The sequence below is a fragment of the Poeciliopsis prolifica genome, unplaced genomic scaffold (assembly GCF_027474105.1).
Source record: "Poeciliopsis prolifica strain line A6 unplaced genomic scaffold, Auburn_PproV2 SCAFFOLD016, whole genome shotgun sequence".
Classification (NCBI taxonomy): Eukaryota; Metazoa; Chordata; class Actinopteri; order Cyprinodontiformes; family Poeciliidae; genus Poeciliopsis; species Poeciliopsis prolifica.
This window is the reverse complement of record NW_026562391.1, coordinates 5,469,897-5,497,787: the sequence shown is the minus strand read 5'-3', so window position 1 is coordinate 5,497,787 and position 27,891 is coordinate 5,469,897. Positions and strand designations below refer to the sequence as shown.

General features: G+C 39.1%; 4 protein-coding genes and 1 long non-coding RNA gene across 6 annotated transcripts in view; 2 read left to right on the top strand and 3 right to left on the bottom strand.

Moving 5' to 3' along the window:
- LOC129366891 (uncharacterized) overlaps window positions 1-5,163 on the top strand; it is a 50,831-nt gene extending 45,668 nt beyond the window's left edge. The window contains exon 3 of the long non-coding RNA XR_008606659.1: window positions 4,868-5,163. This is a non-coding gene — a long non-coding RNA (uncharacterized LOC129366891). The remainder of the gene's footprint in view (window positions 1-4,867) is intronic.
- Window positions 688-14,652, bottom strand: wbp1lb (WW domain binding protein 1-like b). Of its 2 annotated transcripts, none has more exons than XM_055040954.1 (4): window positions 14,167-14,652; window positions 6,753-6,879; window positions 5,353-5,514; window positions 688-3,924 (listed from the first exon to the last, which is right to left on the bottom strand). In XM_055040954.1, exons 1-4 carry the CDS (start codon window positions 14,251-14,253, stop codon window positions 3,122-3,124), a joined length of 1,179 nt encoding a protein of 392 aa, XP_054896929.1. In that variant the 5' UTR covers window positions 14,254-14,652; the 3' UTR covers window positions 688-3,121. The 2 variants fall into 2 exon arrangements, with proteins under 2 accessions (XP_054896929.1, XP_054896931.1); XM_055040956.1 differs by having other exon boundaries at window positions 6,753-6,855; window positions 14,167-14,651.
- Window positions 14,653-15,584: 932 nt separating this feature from the next.
- Window positions 15,585-17,331, bottom strand: LOC129367188 (zinc finger protein OZF-like). The gene has a single exon (XM_055041487.1). It carries the CDS (start codon window positions 17,329-17,331, stop codon window positions 16,006-16,008), a length of 1,326 nt encoding a protein of 441 aa, XP_054897462.1. The 3' UTR covers window positions 15,585-16,005.
- Window positions 17,332-19,149: 1,818 nt separating this feature from the next.
- poll (polymerase (DNA directed), lambda) lies at window positions 19,150-24,227 on the bottom strand. The gene is made up of 9 exons (XM_055040939.1): window positions 24,153-24,227; window positions 23,585-23,728; window positions 22,852-23,149; window positions 22,268-22,388; window positions 21,792-22,145; window positions 21,190-21,363; window positions 20,653-20,781; window positions 20,031-20,199; window positions 19,150-19,938 (listed from the first exon to the last, which is right to left on the bottom strand). The coding sequence occupies exons 2-9, from the start codon at window positions 23,697-23,699 to the stop codon at window positions 19,577-19,579; spliced, it is 1,722 nt and encodes a 573-aa protein (XP_054896914.1). The 5' UTR covers window positions 23,700-23,728; window positions 24,153-24,227; the 3' UTR covers window positions 19,150-19,576.
- A 190-nt stretch (window positions 24,228-24,417) lies between these two features.
- Window positions 24,418-27,625, top strand: dpcd (deleted in primary ciliary dyskinesia homolog (mouse)). Its single transcript, XM_055040966.1, has 6 exons — window positions 24,418-24,527; window positions 25,655-25,735; window positions 25,833-25,954; window positions 26,059-26,192; window positions 26,357-26,459; window positions 26,853-27,625. Exons 1-6 carry the CDS (start codon window positions 24,464-24,466, stop codon window positions 26,955-26,957), a joined length of 609 nt encoding a protein of 202 aa, XP_054896941.1. The 5' UTR covers window positions 24,418-24,463; the 3' UTR covers window positions 26,958-27,625.
- The last annotated feature ends 266 nt before the right edge of the window (window positions 27,626-27,891 follow it).

The window sequence follows — 27,891 nt, the reverse complement described above, 5'->3', positions numbered from 1 at the left end:
ACTCCACAGGTTCTGTAAGAGGACTTAGGTCAGGATAATTGGCTTGTCAGGCAGTAACAAAGGTATCATACTGATTAAAGCAGGTGCCATTAGTATGGGCAGGTACCAAGTCCAGTTAGGAGTTGGACTCAACATATTCAAAAGCTTGTCAGCAGAAGAAACCATGAATTCCTGGTAGATGCCTGCGCTTGTCTTTAGACTTCGAAAAACACAGTGGACCAAAACCAGCAGACGACATGGCACCTCAAGTCATCTGCAGAAACTTCACACTAAATAATACGGATTCTCTGGGTATTCCTCCTCCAGCCTCTGGCACTATATCATTTAAATGAAATTCAGTTTGTTTTAATCTAAATAGAGGGCTTTGTGACATCAACAGTGAAGCCAGCTTTGTCTGTACCTGTACATCCTTGGAGGATTGTATAGGGCTGGTACCCATCTTCAGCAGTCAGTAGATGAGGCTCTTTAAGAGGCGACACACAGGACAAACAGCCCAATCACACCCAGAGGACCTCCAAAGTTACTATTTAATAAATCTTTTATTCACATCTCACACAGTTGTAAAACATGTCGTCAGTAAGCGATGGGGTAAAGAGTTCCTATAGTCTCTCTACATTCATCATTCGTCTACACTAAACTTCCATCACTGATGCCAAACCAAGAAGACAGGAAGTCACCCAGACAACATTGTTTGTAAATTTAGAATATTTATTGAACATACATTCATCTTAGTTGCTGAAATAAATGGCTTATGATCAGAACATTCACAGAATATGTGCAAAACACACACACTTAAGTCAGAAAACCATCTTTGGCAACACTGCCCTGATCTCTGAACAAATACTTGTTAGTCCAAGGTACCTTTCACACAACCTCGCAATGGAGGGAGTTTCTATAAAAGAACCCAATGTTAGCCTTAATAATAAAACCTGTCCATGAAAATAAAGCTAAAGATTTTTATAAAACATTATAAAGCAACTATATGGTTCTCCAACTCGCTACATGTGATTGTACACAATTTGCAAATATAAAGTGGTTTGAGGATTTTCTCTCTATTACACTTAAATGAACAGGCAGATATGAAAATAGTTCTTTTTAATAAGACAAAAGTACACAATACTTCTTCATCTGTAGCTCACAACATACCCTAATATGTAAAGCACTTAAAAGTGTGTCCATGTCGCGACGCATAAAGGCCAATGAGCTTACTGGTAATACAAAACGGTTTCGCATTGCACTGTAACCCCTTGCTGAAGAATGTGGGGGAAATGATCTCCTGCAAGGTGCTTTCAGTATATATATTCATACCGAAATAAATTTGTCTGACCAATTGTTAAAATGTCTGTGCTTCGCAGAGATTGAATTTTGTGTTTTCATGCAGTTGTAGGAAGGAAAGTCTTACAAAATATGTCACAATTTATTGTGGTCGAAAAACACAGTGGACCAAAACTATGGAGATGGGCAGTTGAACAAAATAATGAACTGAATCCTTGGTGAAATAACTGTTTGCTAAGGTCTCACCAAACATTAGCAACATTGTCAAAAATAGGACTTGGAGGACGATAAGTGTAGAATGTCATTGTCGTGGAATTACAGAAACAACCCTGGAACCTTTCAGATTACAACCATAAATTTGTGTGAATTTCACTGGAATTCTGTAATTGTGAAGTGGGCGGAAAATTTTAAGTTTTACAAATAAAAACCTGGACTCACAGTCACAAGAAGTTCTGCTTACAGCGGCAGATGGTGGTCCTGAGGTGACCAAAATGAAACCACCTGGGTGGTGTCAGCATCATGCTGAGGGGACGCTTTTGTCCAGTAAGAAATTAAAGCCCAGACTTTTGGTAAAGTGGAAAGAAATAAAAAATTCAAGAGTGTGAATACTTATGAGTGAATTTTATATAAGGAGAAACTGACAGAACCAGGTTTTAATTGGTTCATCCAGCCCTATTTTAACATACATAGAAGTTCAAAGCGTTTTCAATTTCATCTCTTTAACTGAAGAGTGCAAATGCAAAACATAAAAAGAAAAAAAACCCAACAGACTAGGACATAATTTTAGTTCTGAACAATAATGTCACTGATATATTTAATGACATCGGACTGGAAGTTGCTCCAAGGATTCAACATCAAATATTAAGAATAGTTCTCGATGTTTCTAATGGCCAGGGTTGGTAATCTGTTGAAGTGACTTACAAAAGAAATGTTGAGGTTTGCTTGTTGTTATTTCAGTTTTAATCTCTCTGAAGCTCGACATTCTTGATTTGAGTACCTGCTTTCTCAGGGTTCGTCAGTTTCACTAAAGCTTATTGTTCCTCAAACTTTCACACCGAGTTCTGTTAGGCACCAACTACATACATTCAGCTAAGTTAGGCTGAAACGAACACATTCCAAGTAAATGTTACATTTCCTCCTACTAACACACACACACACGCACGTACACACCTCTCCATTTAAACATGTTGCGATGGAAACTAACCGCAAACCATGCGAGACCAAATTAAGTAAAAACTCAGCCTTAAAATGTTGGGGTTCGTTTTACTTTGCAAAAGATTTTCATTTTAGAGAAACTGTGCAAAACTGGAAGTGTTCACGCTTTATCTATTTTTTTTTTTCTAAACACAGACAGACTACTGTATCGCTTGTAAGGCTGATAGAGCAACACCAACAGAAGGCAGAGTGGTTTACAGTTGCTGAAAAAGCACTTCAGAAGCACGACTACTGGGACGCCGTGGAGTCTGCTCTTGTCGTAGAGGCTGCAGTGTCCTTATGAAGGCACCAGTTCATGCAAGGTTTTCCCGCAGTGCCTGATACACCACCATGTAATGTGCTGCAGCTCTACAGATTTCCTGCAACTGAAGAGTTTCTGTCCTCATCCTCCCACCGAATCTGTTGCTGAGTCAGTGCGTTGGGTAGAAGGAGAAGGATGACTGCAGAGAGGAGAGCTGCCCCCTACACAACCCATGTTGCACTGGTTAAGGCCACTGGGACTAGTACGGAAAAGAGCAAGGCGTCTCCACCTTTGCATCGGAGTCATTTTGCTGCTCCCTCATCTGGTTATTTTAAGATGGGCTCATTTCGTAAAGACAATCCGACGGTGCCGCTGACACCTCTTAGCGTTTCATCCCTGCGGATCCGGGCTGTGAGCCGGGCCGTCCTGTTCGCTGATGGTGTGGAGGAGAAGGCAAGTAGGGGAACCGAGTGAGCAGCCGCCTGCATTCGGAGGCGTCAGCGGGGGCCCGCGCCCGGCCCTCCTCTCCGCCCCGCCCAGCGCCTGCTCCTCCTCTAAACTCAGGGAGGCTCGATGGCCGCAACTGTCACAGAAGTCGCCCGCATCCTCCTCCTCGTTACCGTCATCCACGCCGCGCCCCAGCAGGCTCTCCTGCTCCTGGCCCGTCCCGCCAACCCCACCAAAACCGCCGCCCCCGCGTGTGCCACACACACACACCTCGATCCCAGAGTCCCCGGTGAATCGCCGCCTCCTGCCGTTGGGGAGGCGCTCTTGGTCCTCACTACAACCCTCTGACAGCGACAGGTCCTTGAGCAGGGGATCCTTGCAGGAGTCATCCCCACTTCCACTTTTTTTCTCCTGGCTGCTGAGCGTCTCCACATTCAGTCCATCTGACAGAAGAATAATGCTGGAGTCTTGGGCTGTTTGATGGGGTTTGTTATTGGGCTTTGGCCTAAAGTCAAAGGAAGGAGGCTGCGCTTCCTCTATTGCAGGTCTACTGCAGAGACCGTCAGAGACCGGCGGCGCAGGAGAGGACTGGGTGGATGGACAGTGTCCCGCCTGTTGCTCAGGAGCCATGGCAACAGAAGCCATTGAAGAGGAGTTTAAGTTCAGGGCGGTGTAAGGAGGTGGAGGGGTCGGAGGTCGGTTGACCACCTCTTCATAGTCAGGAAGGAGGTAGTTTGGTAAAAACCCTAGAGAGAAAAATAGAAGAAACTCAGCTTTGAGATTCAAAACAGATTTTTTACAAACAAAAAAAAAAAGCTTCCATCCACTCCCTCAGTGTTTGCCTTCAATCTTTACGACCTGAGTCAAACCATTTGGGTTTCTTCCTCTAGCTTCTTACACAAGCATGCTGGAAATTCTGATCCATTCCTCCTGACAGAACTGGTGTAACTGGGTCAAGTTTGCAGGTCGTCTCAGCCCAAGTCAAAATCTTTCCATGCGAATCAGATGAGGGTCGAGTGACGCACCAACAGAGAGTCTTTCTTACCTAAAGCAAACTAATCTGACATTAAGCTTAGGGTCACTGTTCGTTTGGAATAATTTTTGGGCCGAAGCGTTGACGTTCTGGCTGATGTTGTGAGATGCTGCTTCAACATTTCAACATAATCTTATTTCATTGTAATGCCATCTATTTTGTGAAGATCATCAAATTTCAGATTCAGACCACAGGACATCCTGTCCAAATATTAAGGCATTGTTCCTGAGAGCATTTGCACATTTTAATCTGGCCTTTCATGTTGATATCAAAGTAATGGCTCCTTCCTTTCTGAGCGGCCTTTCAGCTCACGTTGGCGTTACTTCACTGTGGCACTCACACTGTCTAAGCAGCTTCAGTCTTTGCTTTAGTGGTTTGCATCAACACATCCACTTAGAAACACACAAGCCCTCTCCTTCCCGAACATTCAGTGTGATGACTTCACATTTCTACTGTGTTAATATTTCTACTGACAGTTGAACTGATGAACGTGGCACTATCAGCCTAATAAAAGTTTGTTGCAAACCCCTCCCCCCCCCAAAAAAAAAACAATTCTGGTAATATCTGCCACAATATCAGAGAAAAAATGGCTATGCATCATTTATATACAATGTATAAAAACGTCTGGCTAACCTTGACTAAACATTTCTGCTTAGGGCCTCACAGAGCTTTCCAGATCGTTATTCAAGCCCCCCCACAGTATCAGGAGGTGTAAAGTGTTCGAGTCATTTCTGGATTTTCTTTCCTGCGCTGACACACGGTGGTAGCAGGTTTTGCAAAGTTGGCAAGTGACCAAGAAAGCAAAGCTCGGCGTTTCCTGAAGGCTGGGACACGCAAACAAGTAAGGTCCTGATGCTGCAGGACCCCCACGATGGATCTCACTGCAAACATTATATCTCAGCCGAGCTCCCACTTTGAGTTAGAAGACTTTTTTGTTTCTGGTAAACAAATAAAAAAACCATCCACAGGCAAAAAAATAACTTTTTTTTTTTTTTTCACACAAGCCGATTTTCTTTTAAGTCAGTGGTGAAGCTACACCCTACATGGTTAGATACGAAAAGCTTCAAACTATTTCTATACTAATCCATGACAGAGTATCTGCAGGTTTCACCAATGCAAAATTCAAAGACTCTTTACTTACGGAAGTAAAAGGGAACTGAGGGGTAGTTGTGTGCTTCACGGTAGGCGATGAGGTTGATTTCGTGCTGCCGTTGTTGCTGCTGCAGGCGGTGTTTTGTGCGCCGGTGGTGGCAAATGCAGCAGAAGCACAAAATAAAGATGATTGCCCACACCAACCAAAACCCTAAGATGGAAAAAGAAACATTTACTTTAAATATCATAATTTCATTGTTTTGCTTATTTCAAAAATAAAACAGGAAGCAATTAAAAGATGCTTCTGTACATCCAAATAATATATTAAGAGAAGCAATTCACCTAATACCTAACAGAATGGTTCAAAGCATGTAAGAAATTATTTCATTTGGTGGCACAGGTTCAATTTAACTCTAAATATATACATTCATTTCTTACACTGACTCACATTTTCGAAATTATTCTGTCATTAGAGCAAATAATTTTAATGTGCTTTCAGCAATGCCCTCTCAGCTACTCTAGACTTAAACTGCAGCAGGAAGCAGGAGAGAACTTTGTTTACTATGTGTGGGAAATTAACAGATCTCTGTTGTGTTGTCACAGAAAAATGTGAGGAATTTCACTTCAAGGACAAACGAACTTGAAGGCAGACACAAACAAAAACACACAGAAAACATTAAATTCGGGCTATCAGAAAATGAATCTCTGCATGGGTGTCAAATTATTGAATAAACGTTTTAGTAACATTTCATACTGCACTTTTACCAACAAACTAAGAGAAATGTATAGCTTAGATACTCCGACAGTCTCTAAAGTGTTGCCTTTGATACATGACGCATTTGTTTAGTTTGCAGAAATCCAAAACAATGGAAATGGGAAGATTTAGATCCAAAGGACAATTAATCTCAGAATCAAAAGTCTATCTTAAAACTTTCATCTAAGAGGCCACAGAATCTGAAAAAGCCCTTTTATAAGTAAGAAGCTGCATTAATTTGTGGGTTCTGTAAGTACCTTAATCAATAAAATAATCCATGTCAAATAACTTAAATATCCAATTATAGATTAAATCCTTTAAGTCAGGCTTAATCCATAATCATTAAGAGATACAACCATTAGGTATCAGATTTAGGTGATAATAGAAAAAAAATTACTTTTCTGCTGTACTTCAACTCACTTCTGAATGAATGTTTTAATGTGACATCAATGAAGTACACCTTAGTGTTATGAAGAGACAAAACCTCACACTTCAGGCAATGTAACCATTTCTTGTTTTGAGGTTTCCTAATAGTTAATCAACATAAATTTTCAAAAAATAAATGTATTTCGATCATCTTTTAAGACCAGGCCAATTACACAACACAAACAACACAAGTTGCAGTTTTAGTGAAGTTAGAAATAAAGGCATATAATGTGATTGTAAAAACGAAAAGGAAGAAGACGAAAACTTACACCAGAGCTCATAGTAATAACTGCAACACTGGGATTCTCCGCAGCAGTGTCCATACTCGCAGAAGTAGCTCTGGTTGTTGACGCCATCACAGTGGATCAAGCTCTGCAGCACAAGGACATCAGAGCTCTGTGAAGGAATGTTTTTGCATAAAATAAGTCATCCTGTCTAGTCGTATCATTTCAGGGCGTAGGTAAAGATGAAAGAGCAGCGCAATACGGATTCCTTTAAATTTCTCAATTTTCTGGTTTTCATCCCTCCACTGTCTACTACGGCCACTGATCCGTGCAGGACGTCACCTGCTTCCAAAGTGCTTGGAGGAGGACAAAGACCAGGTGAGGTGAAGACTGCAGTAAAGTTTGAATAACGAGAAACTACATTTATTAACAGACTCACACATTTTCCACCACTATTCTGCAGATTTAAGGTAGTAGGGTTGATGATTTGCACTTCAGGGGGATAAAATATTTGCAAACTAAAACTGCGCTGCATACTGAATTAAAATTGTCATTGCAATTTCAATGCTTGCAGTATCGTAATAGGCGAGGACTACTTGGCATTTTAATTTTCCATCACAACCCACTCTTTCCAGTAATAAGTTATTCATAAACTCCTCATGTTTGCACCAACCCAGCCTTACAGAAGTGTCTAATAACCAAACTAAAACTATCTGTTCATAGAAATATATATATTTTAAGAAGCTTCCAGGTTATTCTTGGTTATTTAAGAGCTTTGCAGACTGTTGTTGTATTCTTATAAATAATGTGGTAATAAAAGACCCTGAACATAAACTAAATTATCCAATCCAAGCAAATCCCTGCACCAGTAGTGATTAAAATCCCTCCATGCATTCCTGAAATATTACATCCAGCAGAAAGGGATGGACGTGCAGTCACACTGACCTAGACCTTTGACCAGAAAAATCTAACATCTATTGAATCTAAATTCCCTTGAAGCGTTCAACAGATATTCCTTTCATCGGAGGAAAAGGTTTGGGAAGAAGTCTGACAAGAATAAAGTTCTGCTCCCATGAGTCATTAGTGGTAAACACAGCTATGGTTTTAAGTGCTAATCAAGACACTGGCAGAAGTTTTCCTTGAGCAAAAACCCACAGTGCTGATTGTGTTTAGTCATCAGTTACTATTACCTCCAATATTTAAGTCATACTTTTTCGAGTTCACTCATTACAAAAGTAACAAATACATACAACTCTGGAAAAACTAGGAGACCACTGCACTGAATCCTACTGAAATGCTCATGGTTATTCCACCAAATATCAATTTAAACATTAGTATTGGTGCTTCTACATCAATACGAACTTGTTTTCTTTGCAGTGTTTGAGGTCTGAAAGAGCTGCATGTTTTTAATATTTTGACCATTTCTCATTTTCTGCAAATAAATGCAAAAATTTTGCTTGGAATTTCAGAGACATGTTGTCAGTAGTTCATAGAATAAAATGTTCATTTTTACAAACTGATCATTTTAAGTGGTTTCTTTTTTTTTTCCAGAGCTGTAATGACTAAGAACGTGATTTTCTTTTTAGCTTTTAGTCGTTTTCTTTGACTCGTTGACATAAATGTGTTGCTAACATTAAGTCATAACAAACTACTGATGTACTTAGTGAGTTTCTGCTGCATAAGCCAGGTTAACAGTATTGATTATGTAGGTCACAATAATTCACCCCAGTCACTTCCTGAAAAGTATATATTTAAAAAAAATTCCACTACAGCTGTTATTTCCAATTAGCAACAACATATGATACATCTATTCTATTGTTCTTTCTGAGAAATCAGCGTTGTGAATGTTTCATTATTAAGAAGGTGCAGGTTGTTTTTGCTTTCTTGCTGCCCTCTGGTGCTTTTGCAGGTTTGTCCTTTTCAGACTCGACTTTTCCCCAAACGTGACGTCCTTCACAGGACATTTTGAACTTAGCCATGCAACAATTCACACCCGTCCTGGGGGCATTTTAAGAGCATACGGGCACAACATGCATTTGGGATATTGCTGCTTAACACTGAAGAGACAATATTTGACTAGCCTTCGGTTTCCACAGTCTGTTTACCATCAACACATTGTCACTTTTCTTGAGTTTGAGTGTTCAAGTCACTAAAATGAGGTGTGGCCGTCACAGGCAGTGAACGTCCACCCAACAGGGTCAATCATTTAAATCTAGAGTACGAACGCATAAATATTGCCATTAGTTTGAAAACAACAGCAATTCTATACATTTTAAACATCTAATTTAGTGTAATGGTTTTCGGGTTATTGGTATTGTTTAACGTAAGCAAGCAGTCTAATGAGGTTTATGTGATTCAGTGGTTCTGGACATTATTTCTGTTTGATCAGTGAACAAAATGTGTGATTATTAATAAGAGTCAACAAGCCCAAATGAAGATCAGAAGCACAGTTAATGGACATAAGAGTGTAATACATCTATCTATACAGTCTTCAGAAAATAGGAACATGTTATTTATTTTCACAATTAATTCAAATGACATACCTGCTAAGATAAATAAACTGGTGCAATGCTTCTGTACGTGGGTCTGAAATGGTTTGTTTAGGAACATAAAACAGAAGGCTGACAGAAAATAGTAAGACGTAGAGATGGAATTAGCATGCAAATTACTAAAGTATATAGAGATACTACCGAATGCTACAACTATTAAATAAAGTTTGACCAATTATGATGGCAAATCCACATTACATATTATATTTCTTAAAGTAAATCTTCAAAAAATAGCCACACAATTCTGACAGGCACATCTCCAACTCAAATCTTGAATTTAGAGTTAATAATAATGACAAGAACCCGATAAATGTATTGGCTTTACTCATATTTCAGTTTGTAAAAAAAACAACAGTGCTACCATGTACTGCCTGATAGGCCACATGCATCACTGAACTTAAAAGCTTACCCTTCATCATCGTTACTGCAATCTTTTGTGTCTTGATAAAATATCAAAACTGTTTTATTGCTTGACATTTTTCCTAGTGCAAATCAAGTAGAACTGTTATATCACAGCCAAGAACCCTCAGTATGTTGCCCACAATGCAAATACGCAATGTAAACCTGAAACATCAACGAGAGATCCGTTTTGAGGTCATTTTCAGCAGAAATCCTCTAAACTTTTGTCTCCCCTCCATCAGCCTGCTGTATGTTTCCACTGTCAACACAGCGAACTTGCAGCCTGGTCAAAAGTTAACCAAACAGAACCTGTTACTGATATCCATCAAACTTGTGAAAAGCTAGGAAGTCAAAGAAAACAAGATGGATTAGAAGAGAGGATGTCAAAAAAGCAGTACAGTTAATTAAAGAAAGCAATATACGCTGATGGGCTTTTCTAAGAAAACTTCTTGGACTTTGTCAAGATTTATCTTAATCGTTAGTAAACAAAGGTTAAATATAAAGATAAGGTTTAGTTTCTATAGATTACCATCGTAAGTCCTTGACTTAGAGGCATGACGATTCCAGGTCCAGACAATCCCTCTTTCACCTAAAGTTTAGTTCTCCCCAATGGAGGAAATGTCAAAAAGCTCTTAAGCGTACCCCCTCTCTTTCTGCTCACCTTCCACTGCCTTCTTCGACTCAACCCATTGAAATATTCGCGCACACCCACCCCACTCCAACACAGCCCAAACAGCCAGCAAGGATTGCTTTACGGAAATTTCCAGGCAGCGGCTGAGAACAGGCTCCTGGCTGCAGCGCTCCATGATAATAAGGTGGTGAGAGGAGTGTGTCGAGCGTAAGACGCATAGAGAGAAACGATGGACACATCTAGGCAGAGAGGAGGAAGACGGGAAGAGCAGAAGTTGTAAGAGACGCACCGGATGAGAACAAAATCTAACTGCTGACTCTGAAGCAGCAGCCCGGTTTTAAACCATCAGATGTTTCGACTTTATCAACGTGGCCATCTAAAAAAAAAAACAGACCAGTCTGTGAAAAGATGTAAAAATCACATGACGTTCTGTTCTTCTGTTGCAGTAATATCTGTTGTTCTCCTGACTCAGTTGGTATCCTATGCTTCTCAGACTGTGCTTGTTTTGCCTAAAAGAATCCGGTTTGGTTGGTTTAAAGCGCAGATCTGAATACTCAAAAATGCTATTAAAATTAGGAAAAAGCATTCAAATAAAACCTGTGTAATTTTTTTAAAACAATTTGTAAGTTCCTTCTTTATTTTGGACCAAAAAGGAAGACCTTCTGTTGCCTGAACTTTGCAGCACACATTTTTTTTTTTGTGTGTGTGTATAAAACTAAGATTTTTTTTTAAGCAAAGAGGACTAAAGAAATGCATCAACCTTCAGGTGATCAATGGGTTTTTTTATTTTCAGCTTGATTCTTGCTGACCAAAAGACTCGCCTGAAGGTAAATCATTTGCCATCACAACTCCCTTCAAAGTGAAAGTTGTTCAAAAGTGATAAGGACCCAGAGATTTTCTGTATCAATAATTATCTGTCCATTAAAGTTATTTCATTTGAAGTAGCGCATTAGACAAGGTTGACAGGAATGTAAACCTTTGAAATAACTTCCTGAATTTCACAAAACAAATTATGCTCGACACTTGTTTGAGGTTTGCTTGAGCAAGCGTTTAGGCACCCCAGATGGTTTCCACGGGAGATTAAAGTACCAAAGCAATGAGGTAATCAAATTTCAACATGATATAGTTATAAAAAGTCAAATTTACATCATACACCTCCATTTAAACGCTTGTATTTTTAGTTTCATTTTAAACCAAAAAGATGACTTTTTATAAATAAAAATACTTCAAAAATGTTTATCTTAAAACTGAGTATTAGACGCTTGTCGTTTAACTAGTATTTGCTGTATTTGACACTGTTTCCTGATGGGGAGGACGTGTCAAAGTTTCATGCAGGAAACAGATCCTAAACTCAACAAAGAGACTACTTCTATTTTTAGTTTTCATTTCACAAAGCTTCTCCTTCATATTACAGGCAATCAAAAGGTTTTTTTAAATGAAAACTCCATTTAAAAAGATCACGCGTCTGTGTCAGTACAGCGTTTCACAATTAAGAGAAAGCAGTGATGTAAGAGCCAAGTTTTATAAAAAGTGACCACAACCCTATGGTTGGTGTCTCTCGAGTAATCGTTAATGATTTTTATAGATCCTCTCCAAAGTGAAGTCAAATAAACATCTGAGAGAATAAAAATAAAGGTGACAACTGGTAGAATAACACCAGGTCAAACTTCAACTTGGGAGCTTTTGAAACCTGTTCTAGGAGGAGGCCTTTAAAAAAACAGGAGTTTTTAAAAAGCAGCAAACTTTCTTAGACTTTGAAAGTCTTTCAAAAACCCCGAAGAAGTGCTGATCAACGTTATCTAAAAAAATACTTAAGAGCAGAATTTTCTACTGCCTGTAAGTGAGATTCAGACAAAAAGTATAAAAGATCAACTTTAAAAAAAAAAGAACAAAACATTGAGAACATTCTGTACAGATCAGATTCTCCTGCATACCCAAACTGTCCACCTCTCTGTCTTTACAAACAGATTAAGACGCAGATTTGGTTACCATCCCTGAAAATCCTTGCAGCAGAACATCCTTAATGAAAAGCTGCTGAGAACCTAAAGATGTCTTTGTGACTATGTGATACTGTGTCTGCAGTTCTTTGTTAAGCCAGACTTCACAGCCACAACTGATCCACTTTCATGTAAGACTATAAGGCAATCAGCCGACGCTCATGGGTCCCTCTCTGAACAATTATTTCTTAATCCGATTAACTGTGAAAAGAGAGAGAGCTTATTATCATCGCCAAGGTCACTGAGAGAAAGCTCAGATGATGCAATGGAGTTGGAGCTGCACTTGAAACCAAAAAACTATTCTAAAGATGCTCAGGGTTAAAGCTGAATGTTAAATTTCCTCTCACATTGTTTACGTTTGTATCTATTGTTTGCACTGATCTAATAAATTTTTGGGACAATCTCTGTTGAGGTTTGTAGGTTTTGTTGGAAGGAGCAGTGTGTTTTATTAAAAGTGAACAACGGCTGGAAACAGTCATCACAGACAACGGGCAGAGAAAACACAAGTAAAAACAGGTGGCATCATGAAAGAAGCCAGTGGAAAACGATGCTCATCCTCTTACGGTCAGCTAAGAAAGGTCAGTGGCATTAACTAAGTTTTTCTTTGGATACCTAACTACCACCGGTTGAGAAACTTACGTTGCAGCAATTTTGGGTTTTCCCACTGTGTCTCATAACTGTTTAAAACTGTTTATATATTCTCTATGTACAAGGAGAACCCAGAACCCGGTTCTTCTGGTTCCAAGGAGATGCTCTGAAAATAAACTACTGAAACTAGTAAAAGTAGAAAATGAGTACAACAGCTCAGGCATGTAACATATCAACGGCGTAAAAGACAGTTCAGACTGAAGATGCTTTGAAAACAATTTGATATCTGATTTAGTAACACATATGGAGGTGGTACAATGTGGATTTGTATTTGGGTGAAAAGATCAGAGCATTCACTGACATGAAAAAGTCAGATATGGGATGCATTTGCCTGGTGTGTGAATGTCGTCCAAGCCTGACTTGTGGTTGGAAGTCTTGGTCACACAAAGCAAAAAGAACAAACATGACCTACTGGTAGAATAAAGGGGCTGCTACAGTAATTTTAAACTAATATCAGCAATGAAAAAAAAAACAGAAAAATCTATTGAACAGCTCCAGGTTTCACAACAATCTCCGTTTTGATTTTCTGTTGGTGTGTGATTATGCTGCCACAGCTCTTCACTAGTCTGAATTTCAAAAGCCAGAATGTTGGCTTTTGAAACACTTTAGCCTAATTTTCAACCGAGAAACATTATGTGGTTATTTGAATTTTCCAACAGTGCTCTTTTAAACTAAACTGTTCCGATAAACACCTCAAACTGCTTTCCAAACAAAGGAAATGCAAATCAGTCTGGAATTGTTTAAAGACAGAAAAATGCAACCAGACTGCTGTTAAAAGATGATACAGCTTGGAAGTAAACGACAACAGATGTTGTTGGCACCCAATTTTTCCACCAATAATACCACCAACTGTGTTATGCTCACTTGTAGAGTTGTTGTTTCTAAAACCGGGCTCTACTAAAATATAAACTCCCCCCAAACTATAAAAACAAGAAAGGCCGCGACCGCTTCCTAGCTTTAGCCTCGCTAGCTGTGGAAGCTCACAGCTATTAGGCGTGCTAGCTGTTAGCTTCCACAGCTAGCATGCCTAGCTAACTGTTACATCTCAGTTCGTGTAGCACTGCGAATGCAGGACAAACAACTCTCTGTAGTCAGTTATCTAAAGCGAGCTGCTCAAACAAACGACTCAGTATTTGCATGATGTAGTAAGCTTAAGGACAGAAAGTCCTTAAGTGCCGACTCGTTTGGGGTTTAAGCCAGCGGTTCTGGTTAAGAACCTTGTCTTCCAACCTTACCCCCTCTGGTGCGGACTCCGTGGGGGTGACAGAGCCGACAGCGTGCAAAAACAACCCCATTTTCAGAGCCGAACACGCGCCTCTCATTCCTCCAAGAACCGGCCGCGGGAGGTAAACGACTGTTGTCCACGAACAGCGTCCCCCCTGACCGTGTCTTCAACTTATATTTCGGCTCGAGTTGCGTTCAGAGGCCGCCGTATGCGCCGCCTCCTCTGGGACATGACAACGAGAATCCGGGCCGGAGCAACTGGTTGCTGTCGGCGCGCCACTGCCTGATACCGCTGTTACACAAGACATCCCCTGCCCGAGACAGGCAGACACGCTGCCAAGCTCATTTGGGTGTGGCGTGGTCACCGGTGATGCGCAAATCCTTGAACGAACTGTTTAAAACTGAATAACTTGGTGAGTGTTTGGCAACTCTGAGCATCTTCTATGTAACTCATCCCGTCAGTGGAGGAGCCAGGCCATTCTGACTCTGTTGTGTCCTTCTGGGAGGATTAATGAAAAGTATAAGGTGGATATGAACACTTTGGAAGGTGGCCTCAGAAAGTTTGGAAATAAAAAAAATTTGACCAAACTTAAAGAGACAACATTATGTATTTTCTAGACATATGGTGCCATTTTATATATAACTGAAGTCAAGTGGTCTTCAGTTGTAAAAAAACAACAACAAAAAAAAAAAACAAAATAAGGCATTGCAATTGGGCTCTATGTCTTTAAAAATGTCTGCTCCTTCCAAAACTGTACCCTTTAACAACTTTTTTTTTTACCAGTTCTGCACTGAGAAGTAGCTTGTACAATGAGCTCAGCTAGCAGTTTCACCAGGTGTTTGCTAACTGCTGCCAGCTAGTCTGAAGGAGCTGAGTCACAGAGGAGGCGTGATGCTAATTTACCATCACATTACACAATTTAACAGACTTTCTTTTGTTACAGGACAGATCTCCAGAGTGTATTAAAACATAATGGCCAGAAAAGTTGACATGAATGTCCAATAAGGAACCAAATAAATGTGTGCAGGGAAGGTGAAACTGGATAATTTCCCACATGAAAAAGGAAGAACATAGTGGGAGATAGCAACTTCCAAAGAACCTACATTTATGCCCTCAACATTTGTCTCCAGAGGACATTGAGTCATTTGTATGAGCAAAACTGACAAAAACTCTAACAGGTGATCATTACCTTTGCAAGCTAAAAACAAATACCGTGCTGTGGCAGGCAGAGCTGGAAGCTCTTTGAAATGCTGATGAAGCTATACTGCCACTTGGTACTGAATATGAAACCACCGACCCTATACAGTTGATGAAAGTACATACAGGATCACACAATCTGATAAGAGGTATGTATCATTCATTGTTTCATTTATGAAGCTGAATGTGGCAACAAAAGCGAAACACCAGCTCCAAGAACCGACTGTCCTCTTCATCTGTTTGTTTATTGTCATTTTCATTCTACATTCCCATTGATTTTAACGTGCTCCGGTTCAAATCAAAAAGGCTCAATGACGTTCGTCATTGCTGGTTTGGCTGGACGGAGCTGGTGCAGTTGGACCTATGGATGTCATTTACCCAAAATGCATTGCAGCGTGAACAACATGGTGACGTTTGTGTGACAGTATTTTATTAAAATTTCTAAAAACTAAACAACCTGCAGTATTGTTACAGTATTACTGTATGGTTTTTATATCTAAAATAAATATTTCTCAAATAAAGTCTATTACAGCTAATTGTTTAAGAAATAAAATACCAAAATTACGAGATAATGCAGAAACCACAGAGAGAAAACTCTTGACGTTAATGACAATAATGTTGTGATAAATAATCGCAGTTTGAGTATTAATAGCTAAACATTTTTTCCTTTTGTATGGATTCTCATGTGTGTGTTTAAATTAGATTTTTGGTTAAATTTCTGTCCACAGAGGTCACAACAGAAAGGTTTCTGTCCGGTGTGGATTCTCATGTGCGTGTTTAAATGTGATTTTCGGCTAAATTTTTGTCCACAGAGATCACAATAGAAAGGTTTCTGTCCTGTGTGGCTTCTCGTGTGCGTGATCAAATTTGATTTTGCGGCAAAATTTTGTCCACAAATATCACAACAGAAAGGTTTCTGTCCTGTGTGGATTCTCATGTGTATGTTTAAATTTGATTTCTCACCAAATTTGTGTCCACATAAGTTACAACCAAAAGGTTTCTCTCCAGTGTGGTTTCTCATGTGTCTGCTTAAATGTGATTTTTGGCTAAAACTTTGTCCACAAAAGTCACAACAAAAAGGTTTCTGTCCAGTGTGGTTTCTCGTGTGCCTGATTAAATGTGATTTCTGGCTAAATTTTTGTTCACAAAAATCACAGCTGAAAGGTTTTTGTCCTGTGTGGTTTCTCATGTGTCTGTTTAAAGTTGATTTTTGGTTAAACCTTTGTCCACAGAGATCACAACAGAAAGGTTTCTGCCCTGTGTGGATTCTCTCATGTGTGTTTAAAGTGTATTTACCAGAAAATGTTTTACCACAGTATTCACAGCTCAACTTCACTCCTGTCTGGATCTTACTTTTTGAGTCCACATTTTTCTTCTCTGTTAAACATTTATTACCCACAGTGGTCGAAGATCCCATTTCTGAATCTGTCATATCTTTCTGAAGAGAGCAAGAGTGAACAAATTGTTCATGACACTCTGAGTTAAAAGGTTTGTTAATGTTTCCTTCTGATTCTGGAGCTCTTCTCTCCTTTGAGTCATTGTCCAAGTTCTCAGTTTTTAGACCAGAATCTAACTCAGAAGTAGACTTGTTTACATCGTCGTCCTCTTCATCCTTCTCAGTATCTTCAGTCTTTAAGGGAATAGAAGCATCTCCACAGTTTTCTATTTTGATGGATTCTCCCCCATCACTTTCTTTTGGAAGATCTCTGTCTTTAATTTCATCTTTATAAAGATTCTGTGAGAGCAGAATGAACTGTTTATCATCCTCACTCTTTATGAGAGTAGCAGAGACTGGAAACCTCATGGCATCAATCTCCTCCTTCCCGCTGAGCTGCTCTCCTCCCAGACTGATGCAGACTTCCTCCTCTTCCTCCTTTATCTGCCAGGGTTTTGGGTCATGCAGCCCAGCAACAGATCTGTGGTCTTCAGGAGCTTCTTCTTTAACCATCAGCATCTGCTTAACATCTGCAGCGAGCATGGAAACACATTATGCATCTTAGAATGTATTTGGACTGTTGCTTGGACTGAAGTACTTTAATAAAGATATATTTAGATTATTTGGTTAAATTTAATGCAAACATTTTCTTATCCTTTACATCACAGGAAGGTTTCTGTCTATTTATGTGAACATCTGTTCACCCGTTCTAAACAACCACATTATGAAACCATTTCTGCCTCTTTTTGCCTCAATAACTCTTGAATAGAATGTTATCAGTGGCACAAAATATACTTTAAACTAGTTTCTATGTGGGAAAAAAAAACTCATAAATCTAATCGCAGACCCATTGTGAACCTTTCCATTTTTTTTTTAGGAAATTTAGTATCAGAAGTCATTTTGTATGAACACATTAATGTAATTCTGAGATATTTTGCGATGATCTATAGCTTGTTAAACTGCAAACACATTGTTTAATTCCTGGCTCAATAAACTGGTCCTGATTAGACACACCAACACAAACATCTGCCTCAGTCTGATGCTCCTACCCGTTCATCTATAATCTGAGCAGATTCTGCTCTCTCATTTATCTGCACATAACAGCAGCACAGCGACAATTCTGCACATGTTTGTGTTGGTAGATTAACAGACTAATTTCAAGTCATTAAAACTGCAAGACCATGTCTGGATTTGTAATTTGGTCCTTTTCCTAAATTTCAAACTGATCCGATGCGTTTGAAAGCCTCTTTTATTAAATATAAAAACCATCGATATTTATTGATTTATTTTGTGCAGCAGCATAAACAAAAATAATCAGGGAACACTTTAATCGGTTTCCAAACCCTACTTACCACTCATAATATGGCGGACGTTGCTCGTCTAAAACGTGTACTGGCTAAATTTGAGCTTTAAGCAACAGATCCACGAGTCGTCTTAAAATGTGCCTCAAATGCAACTGTCACGAAAGCATACGAACCTAATCCGTCCAGCAGAACCCTCTGGTTGAAACCTGCCTCCATGATGTGTCGCAGGTTATGTTCTTTGTCCCGCTTTAGCTTCTTCGGAAATGTCTCCGACAGCGGCTCACTGCTGCCATTTGAGCTGCTGCCTCCAAGTATTTGTTGTTACATCTTCTTAAGATGCCCTTTCAGCAAAAACTGAACAGTTTTCGTCCAAACTCATCGCAGCACGTTGTTTTTCATCCAAATTCATACGCTGTCTTCTTCTTCTTTAGTTTTTAACGGGAGCTTGCACCCATCAATGTTGCATTACTGCCACCTACTGGATTTTACTACTCATCGCCTTTCTTCAAATTCTCCAGTATTTTTCAAAAGCAGAAAAATCTTTCCGGTCATTACTATTTATCCGAACAATATGGAGCTTCATACAACAATCATATTTCAAAATTTCAAATTTTTCTTAAAACCTATTTCCACAATGATAAAAATGTGTTCTATCATTTCTGTAGTACTACACCGATGAACCAGTAAGAGGTTCTTGATTCAAAAAACTATGAGCAGTTCTTATTGCATTTAGAATTATCTCTTCCCCCTGCTTATTCCTCTAATTCTTATGACATCAGCTGTATTTTGTGTCCTATTCAGCAAATGTTTTCTACTTATTTCATTATCCCACCTCATTTTCCATAAATTCTTTCCAAACTATGCTTTTGCCTTTGATTTTAGATCCTTTTATTGGCATATCAATAACTCCTTTGGTAACCAGCTCCTTATCCAACTTATCTGCTCTTTTGCTAGTAGATATATATATATATATATTTAAATTACACTTCTTTACCACCTCTATTCTGCAGAAATGAACATTTCTCAGTCAAAAATAACCAATCAGAGCCAGGAGGAGTCAGATGTAAATTTATTTATTGTCATTTCTTGTCAGGAGAAGTTTGGAAGTTGAGTAAGTATCGGGATATTTCCAGCCTTTATTTTCCTTCACATCCCCAGTTCTATCTGTTCATGTTGGTGAGAACATTGGCAGCCAGAGTTTAAATAAATTCAGTCCTCAATTTCCAAAGATTCCTTGAGCCAAGAGCCTCATTTGCCGTGAAGCTCTACAGATCAACAAAGCAAACCTCATCATAATAATCTCTATTCTGAATCCAGGCTTTTTATTTTGCTAAATAAATTAGTTAGTGAAATACTTCCATAATTTTTAAAAGTTTTTATCTTTAAATATCAATGGACAGTGCGTTTGCATAATTCCTGATTTACCATTCATAAATACACGTCAAGCTCTCTTTTTCTAAAAGCAAAACTTTTTTTGGAGTTCATCACCAGTCCCTTTCTTGAGGTGGTCTGTACGGTATCCCTAGAAGTCTAAAAACATCTTTCTCCGTCGCTGTGGGAAGTGGGTTACCACCGTGCATCTTCAAGCTGCCTTGACGCACCACGTCTTTGTTTAGAGAGTGCTCCGATAAGCTCATGTTTTTCGTCTTTGCCAGCGCTCTCATCGAGCGGTTGAAGTGGGCCGAGCCGGTGAAATACATAAGCGAGCAGGCAAACTCCTCGTAAGGCACAACGATGATGTCGAGCCTGCGGTGGCGCCGACCGGGCCCTGGCAAACGGCAAACGCCCATGTACTTCTTCTGCTCTCCGTTGTCTTCGTGGCTCACCAGGTCATCTGTTAGAAACCCTTAGAAATACAGATTGATGTTCTTTTTGTTATTAGAAATGAAAACAATAAAAACAAAAACTATCTGTACTGTCAGATAGTACAGGACTTACCACTGTCATGGAGAATCTGTAAGACTTTACTGAAAACTCCTTTGTGGGACTTGCCGTCAGGGTGAGAAATAAGAACGTCCACGTCTCCGCACGTGGCTTTCCCGCGACGGTAAGAGCCGCACGCCATTGCCACGAGATCGGCATCGACGGCATGTGCAGCATCACTCACCTGCAAAGGATAAAAACTTATGAGTCATAAAATTTATCTTAGAGCCAAATCACTTGGTGTTGTCCTTTATATCTTTACTGATTGCAGCAAGTTCAACTCGCAGTGTCTCGTCGTGAACTTTCTCTCCTGCTGTCTGTGCGTTCGCTAGCTTCTCTTTCCAATATGACTGGAGGTCGAATCACAACTTTGCTTTTGGTTTGTTTTCACATCTTCATTTAGTTCCCTCATCCATAATCTCAAATTTATTTGTTGAGCTAAAGTATTTGGTGTATAATTTTGCATAATGTTTGTATTTTCACGTTCCACTAAACACAGTTCTATTTCGGGGCTACAAGTTGAGGGTGTTCCCCTCCCCCCAATTTCTTGCTAAACACATTGACACGATAAAAGGAATAAAGGTATTTCAGCCAGAGAGCACTAAATGCTTGCAGTATTACAATGAATACACATTACCACTTTCTCTATGGCTGCCGCCTCTTCTCTAGGCATTCGGTCTAGAAGGTCATCGTAGTGCTTCAGTCCTATTTTCTGAGTGCTGGTCAGGTGGGCTTTGGTTCGGATGTCGTCCAGGGTGCGAAAGCCCTGCAAGACAAATCATGAAATTCAGAGATTATGCTTGTTTTCGCTAAAATAATTTACCTTTAAACAAAAGGTAAAAGAAGTTAAAAAAAAAATGCAAAAAGTATATTTATAATAGGTTTCAGTAGTAGTTTAATGACACTCAATAACATAACATTAAAAACAAAGATTAGTTTTGGATGTGCCACAATACACAGGCAAGAAACTGGTCAAAACACATTGGCTGGGTTTCCCTGTATAGAAAACTATCCAGGGATAGGGAACTTGACTAATAAACTGAAGTCAATGCATTATTTGAGCTTTAAACATATGAACATAATGTATGACGCAACAGACATAAAATATGACTTTAATGTGCCAAGGTGCTGCAGCACAGGATCTCTGTAGTACTGATAATGTTTTTGTGTTTACCTGTTGGTACCAAAGTTGTGCTGTTTTCGCTCCTGCTCCCCAAATGTTGGTGAAAAGCTCCAAGACAGGCACGGCCTCTCCAATGTGATCGAGCTTCCTCAGGTGGCCACTCTCCATAATTTCTTCTATTTTATCCGCCATGCGTTTTCCTATTCCTGGGATCTGACAAGCTTCCTAACACCAAAGGTGTGTGGGGGGAGAAAAAATAATGAATCCCCCTCAAACCTTTTCATGTCTAATTTAGCACATCCAAATAAAATCCCAGCATAATAATTTGCCTTCAGAAGTTACCAGATATGTAAATTGAGGATTACACCTTTGTGTAATTTAAAGAATGTATTTTCCAGGAACATTGTGCAATTTTATAATACAATGAAGTGACTATGTTGCTTTCTCCAAAACTACTGAAACATGATGGATGTAGCTAAAACAGGTCAATCCTGAAAGAAAATAGTTTAAGATGCAGGGAAAGATTCATCTTCCAGGAAGGCACTGATCCCAAACATATAGCTAGAGATAAATTGAACCAGTTTAAATCATATTTGTACGCAAAGAGCGGCACAGTTGAAGTCAACCAGCTAATAAAGGTTTCTATAGGCTACCTGATATGATGTGATGGGCTTGTTGAGGCTCTTCAGTGCGTTGATAGCCTTGGAGTAGCCCAGTGCTCTCCACTTGTCTCCTTGGTGTGTGTAGGCCTTGGCCAACACTTCCAGCTTGTCTGTGATGTGTTTGTTGAAGTTGTTACTTTTGGACTGAGACGACTGAGCACAGACCCACTTTCCCGAAATGGGTTTCTGAGCTTCAGCAGCAGAGGCGGGTGCATCTGGACCGGAGTTTGTGCTGGAGTCGGGAGTCTCCTGTTTAGGATGCCGTCCGGTGATGAGGGCTTCCAGGTCGCTCTGAGAGACGCCATCTTCTTCTCTGTTCACTTCTTCTTTGGCTTTTGGGATTGTCTGGAAGCAGAAGAAAAGTCAAATGTGAATGATTCTCATTCACATAAATTTCCTTCTTCAGCTCAGAATCTAAGCATAGTTATCGACAGAAGTAAATATGTAGATGATGCATGGAAACTTACTATGTCTAGAGTCTCCTCTTGCTTGGTAAGATGACTTTCTGGCTCTGTGGTTGTTTCAGCAGGATGTTCAGTATTTTCTGATTGTTTGTCTTCTGTACATTCATACTTAGATTCCGAGTGTCTTTGTGAAACCACACAAAAAGTGCTGTTAGACTGATAATTGAGTTGCTTTTCACTTAAATTAATTATCAAAAGAATGTGTAAACAGCCAATATGGACTTAGATATCTATCACAGTACTTCGTGGTATTATTGTGATAATGTTAAAAATGACAAAAAAAAACCCCCAAAAAGTTTTACTTCTTCTTTTAGAAAACTTTATGGCTGTGCACTTTAATTGGGCTAATTCTGGACACCGCTTACTTAAAGAACTGTGATTTAAACTGAACATAGGAAGTGCATTTAATCAAACGTCTAATTTACTGATATTTAGTGACGCTCCAGTGGAACAAACAAGAAATTTTCCATGACCAACGAAACAATACACGACAGATGCCCACCCCTAATGTGTAAGTGATCATGTGAAAATTGATAAAATATGGCTTGAAACTATGTTCTAGAATAAAGAATGATTAGACGACAAACCTTTTGGGTAACAGAAGGCTGTAGTTTTCCTCATCCAGGACTTTCTTCTCACTAATACACAAGCTTAACCACGTGCATTTCACCAGATGAACATCAGATGGCAGACGATCCACCTTCAGCAGGCGGAGAGCCCTGTCACTGTCCATGGTGTCGTCAACAATAACGTGAGTGACGGAGGGGGACAACAAACTCTGGATTTGCCCTCCATTCTGCTGGATTTGCCTGTGGAAGATCTGGCATCTGGCGTTTCCGATTCCAGCAGGTAGAAGGAAAACTGTGACGCCATTAAAGAAGTCTCCTGAAGCAGGAAAGCAAAAAAAAAAAAAGCAACAGCAGCATGCTTAACAGATTCTGAAGGGTAGTGAGGATTTGTTTCTCTTGATAATTTGCTTCGTACACCACCCATAAACATTCATATCCCTTAAACTTTTTCCTATTTTATTAGATGACAAGAGGCAATGTATTTTTTACAAGCTTCTATGTGACGGATCAAAACAAAGTAGTGCATAATTTTGAAGTGAAAGGAAACCTATTTTCCATCTGCTTTGCGATAATGCCCTACTTTTTTCGGTCTATCACAAAATCCCATTATTGAACGTGGAAGTTTGTGGCTGCAACTTGGGAAAGAATTTGTAGAAAAGGCACATAAACATCTTTACCCAACACTGTACAAATGATATTTTGTCAAACTGCCTGTGTCAGACTACAGCTCACAAAAAAAAAAAAAAGCAACCTGTGACATCATGTTCCTCTGCTTTCTTCTTGAGGGGAGGCACGTCCTTCCCTTGCAACACTTTAGCCCGTTTAACTTTGGGGAAGTCTTTCATGATCCCGTGTCGAGGCTCCATCCTGGCTGTTGGAGCGAGGAGCCACCGCCCTGTTGCACAAAGCAGTTTAAATCAATGCAGCCTGGAGCTCTGCAGCAAACGCTGTTTATCAGTATAGATGACCAGAAGAAGTGCTTAATGTGAATCATCTGTAATCATAAAAAAGCCTGGGTTTACTGTCACCAATGAAAAAAAAAATCTGGACTTCACATCACTAACATTTCCAAAAGGTTAACAAAATTACATCTTCGCTCGTCTAAAACCAGCTTACCCACTAGTTTTTGCTGCTGAGATCAACTACCACTACTTGTCTTGTGCTAGTAGCAAGCTAGCTGTTATTTAAGTTGACGTGAAACAAATACGTATGTGTGTGTGTTTAATAAATCCGTTTCGATTTTGAGCACACGTTTGACGACGTACCGAAAACTGCCTGGCTTAAAAGTGAGATCTCAAACTTAAAATCTCAGCTCTTACCCCACTTCTGCTCTAACCATCAACACAGTAACGACGACACAGGAAGTAAAACGTGCAATTCAAATATTTCACTTCCGGGTGCGACGCAATCGTTTCGTTAAGTCTAGAGTGTGTCTTTGGCTCATTTTCAGAATTTATATGATAAATAATTACATTGTGTACTTATTGTTTGTTCGCTTGTTTGTTGAATTAATTATTTTTAACCAAGCTGTGTAAAACGAGAGTTAACGGGGTTTCTTTTTTGTGTGTTTGTGTACGTCATCAGGTTGCTGGGGTTACAAGTTGAATACGGAAGTGGCCCTCATGGAAACATGGCCGTGCAAAACTGGATCGATGTCCTGAAATCTTCGCAGAAAACGGCGCTGATACAGGACGGTAAGCATCGCATAGCATATTGTCGCCGGAACTTATTTTGTCTCGTCGACACTGTGAGTTAATTTCTATCGTGTAAGCGGGTTGCAACCTGTGTAGTTCCTGTTACTAGGCAACGAACTCGTTTTACAACCGAGCCGCACATTCTGAATAATAAAGAATGAGGCTTTACACGCGAATAGTAAATAATACACACAAACTAGCATACGTTTGTTATCAGTGTAGATTGACCAGAAGAAGTGCCTCAAAATTAATATAGCTCAACGCCACTTTTACTTATCCCGTGTGAAATCCGTTATTAGTCAGTCAAAGGTGAACTGAAGCATATTATTGAAATGGAAAAGGTAAAGATGCACAGAAATATTCTACACGGTTTTCATATAACACAACAGGAACGCAGTTTTAGCGCAAAAATGTTGTGTTATGGTCTCTGCACAAATACAACTGATTTGACAGTTGCCCATCAGGCAGTCATTGGTTAGTATTTGGTTCAATATGTTTCAGAGTTAATAAAAGTAAAAATTAAAAAAGAAATAAAGAAGAACAAAAACCTTCAAAAAAATAAATCCAAAACACAATCTGGCCACAAGAGTGCGGTATAGAGTTGTGTTAAAGACGCCACGTATCTTCACTGGACAGGTAAAGCCAAAATTCTTCATTCCCCTGATAGATTTAAGTTTAGGACTATTTTCTTTCAACCAATAAGTTTGTTTTTGGTAGGAAGTCAGACAGGTCTCTATCAGTGGATGATGCAACTAAGAAAAATGATATTGAAAAGCAAAATGGAAAAAAAAACAAAACACATAAGAAGTGATCCAACTCTTCAGTAGCTTTTGGTACATTTTTACTGAAAATTTAACAGCAATTTCATCTTATTGAACATTTCCAGCCCTTTAAGCCTCCGTCCCATCACCCTAATCTTTATTTCATTTTTTTGTATGTATGTATGTATGTGAACGTTTGTTGGTATTTTTAGAATGAACCCGGATTTGTAATTCTTTGATCATAAATAACAATCTGTTCATCCAGAATTGCTATTTGATTAAAAATAATTTAACAATTTTAATTCGTACTGTTTTTATTTTTGTGTACATTGGAATTATGAATGTGTTTCTGTCTTTGACCTTCAGGGAAAAGGAAGATCCATTACCTCTTCACAGATGGAAAAGAAATGGCTGAAGAGTACGACTTGAAAACAGATGAACTCATCTGTAAGCAGCGGGTTTTCTGCTCGACACATCTGCAGATTAATAACGCGTGATGTCTGTAATATTTCATTGTGCTTTACTAAAACACTGCGTGTTACAGCTAGAAAGTGGCGGCAGAAAAGCACGCTGGGAGTTCAGGGGGTTTGGCAGGTAGAAGTCGGGGAGCCTGTAAATGTACCTGCAGCTCTCAACTCCGATGTCATTAAAGAAAACTGCTCCAACGTGAGTTTATTATTATTTGTGTTCCCAATATATTTAAAGCATCAGTTTTTTTAAAATCAATGTGTGTGTGTGTTTTTTTTTTTAATTCTATTTTGTCTCCTTAGCCAGTGTTTATGCGTAAAGACACAAAGACCAGCTTTCAGTGGCGAATCCGTAACCTTCCCTATGCCAAGGATGTCTTCAGTGTTTCCATGGAGCCCTCTGAGAGATGCATCATCATAAAGACCACAAATAAAAAGTACATTTGCTCAAAAACAGTGGCATTTTCCTGAGCACCTTTTTGTTTTTGTAAAGTATGCTGACTGGATTCAGTTCTTATGTCTTAAATATAAATGGCACTGTTTTGCAATACATTCATCAGTATTAAGGCCACGTTATGCCATCTTCTTCATGTCTTCCCAGGTATTACAAGAAGTTCAGCGTTCCTGATCTGGATCGAAGCCAGCTGCCGCTTGACAGCTCTGCACTCAGTTACACACATGCCAACAACACTTTAATAGTCAGTGTAAGTCAAACACACCCTAATAATTATATGGTTTTTTTTTCTCTAATGTTGACCATTTTAAAAATAAAAAAAGAGATGATTTAATGCAGAGTGCTAGATCTGTTTTGATCTGAAAGCCTCCATCATAGGTCTCTCCAGAAAAAAAATTATTACAATTAAAAATTGCATTCGTATATATATATATATATATATATATAAATATATATATATATATATATATATATATATAAATAATATATATATATATATATATATATATATAAAATTTTATATATATATATATATATATAATATATATATATATATATATATATATATATATATATATATAAGAAGTACATATATACCAAAGTAATTCTAGGTTGACCGTTTCCTTTCTTCTCTCTTGTCCAGTACCAGAAACCCAAAGAGATTTTAACGCTGGAGCAGGAGCTGCTGAAGGAAGTGAAGAAACTGAAGGGGACTGGTGAAGGGGACGTCGACTGCACAACCCAGTGAATTCTGAGTACGATGAAAAGAAAATGATAGAGGGCTGCATTTCAGGCAGCGCCTCAGATTGTCATATCCCTCCTCACTCGCAGGCTTGTTTTTAATCTTTTTGTTTGGATCCTCAGTGCCTTGTCTCTGTGCTTTCAGTTTTGATGGCTAATTATTCAATCGGATGTAGGCAGTATCAATAATAGTAGTAATAAAAAAACTTTAAAAAAACAGACATGCATTTTCTAAAACCTTGATTTAAGAACTTTGCAAGTTCATTTATTTTCTTAGTTCCCTAACGGTGTATTTATTGTTTTACTGCACTTCATTTGAAGGTGTTTTCTTTTTTCCGGCGGGGGGTGGTAGGAGGGTCACATAACCTACCACTCTGCTTTCACTGATGTCCTTGTAAAACACTCCGGACACACAATGCTTTATGCTTGTTCGTTCAGAGGTCACGGCTACGACGACGTCTCATTTGTGTTAAATGAATTCCCTCATGTTGTTTGCACCCTGTTGGCCACCCTGAAAGCCATCACACAAGCTTGTTTCACCGGTTCATGTTAGAACACACGGCGGCTGAAATGCTGCAAAAACTGTAAACGGATTCAACTTCGGCAGTAAATTCAAATCGGTGAAATATTTCCAGTTGCCTTGCACTGCTCCTCTGATTAAATATAAAATGTCTATTTTTTTCTCTCTCTTTTAAAAAAACAACAACAACAAAAAAAACAGTACAATAGAAAAAGAAAGACAAATTGTTATTTTCCCCACTGCATATTAAAGAAATACAATCAGTTCGACTGAAGATGCTTAAACAGTGGATATAAAAAAAAGCGGTGGTGCTGTTTAAATGGGACAATGGCACTTAAAAATAGATTGTTTCAACCTTGTGATTCCTTGCATTTTTCACCGCTTGTCCAAACCCAGAAAGCAAGTGCAAAAAGCAGAGACA